This window comes from Chaetura pelagica, unplaced genomic scaffold (assembly GCF_000747805.2).
Source record: "Chaetura pelagica isolate M959 unplaced genomic scaffold, ChaPel_1.0 scaffold787, whole genome shotgun sequence".
NCBI lineage: Eukaryota > Metazoa > Chordata > Aves > Apodiformes > Apodidae > Chaetura > Chaetura pelagica.
In genome coordinates this window covers 220,854-221,507 of record NW_009953973.1, presented here as the reverse complement: position 1 = coordinate 221,507, position 654 = coordinate 220,854, and the positions used below count along the sequence as shown (strand labels likewise).

At 54.4% G+C, this 654-nt stretch overlaps 1 protein-coding gene across 2 annotated transcripts in view; it reads left to right on the top strand.

The window, feature by feature from the left end:
* Positions 1-39: 39 nt before the first annotated feature.
* The window catches only part of PDE10A (phosphodiesterase 10A), a 176,150-nt gene continuing 175,535 nt past the window's right edge, over positions 40-654 (top strand). The window contains exon 1 of one of the 2 annotated variants that reach the window (XM_010002166.1): positions 40-145. In XM_010002166.1, the coding sequence (XP_010000468.1) occupies positions 82-145 (64 nt within the window). In that variant the 5' untranslated portion in view covers positions 40-81. Of the gene's footprint in view, positions 150-654 lie in introns of both variants that reach the window. The other variant, XM_010002165.1, reaches the window with a different exon arrangement.

Genomic DNA, 654 nt, shown 5'->3' with positions numbered 1-654 from the left:
AGCAGGACTCCTAGGCGGCAGCAGCAGCAGCCGAGAGGCGCCTTCTTCTCCTTCTCGTCTCCCCTGCTCCTAGGGCCAGACATGGAAGATGGATCTAATTCTGCAAGCTGCTTTAGGAGGTTTACGGACTGTTTCTTGAACACAAGTAGGTATCGGAGCGCCGTGCCCGGCGGAGGGTCACGCGTGTCTCGGGGGGAGGCGAAGGGCTGTGTTCGAGACTGGGTGCATGTCTTGAGGAAAGGGCATTTCTTTGTGAGTGGGGGGGAGGCGAAGACACAAAGGGGCCGTATACGTGTGGCGTGCGTGGACGCATGGAGGAGCGGCCGGGTGTGTATTGAGGATGCACGGACAAAGGGGATGCTCGAGTGCTCTTTGTGGGAGCTGGCTGTTCACGCCTCGGGAATTTCAGCACCATTTCGGGATCAGACAACTCTACATGTATGTGTGTCAGCCTTTTACTTGGTGCATGCTTAATTTACTCAGGAATTATATGCAAGGGAATGGAGACTTTACCCCCTACTTACTTGAAGTAGCAATAAGGAAGCGTTATGATACCGGCAGTTGACAGAAAAGCGGCGGCAGGGGGACCGAAAAGGGGGAAATTTATCCCTTCGCTTTACATCCCCTGCCAGATCTGCCACTACCAGCCAAATC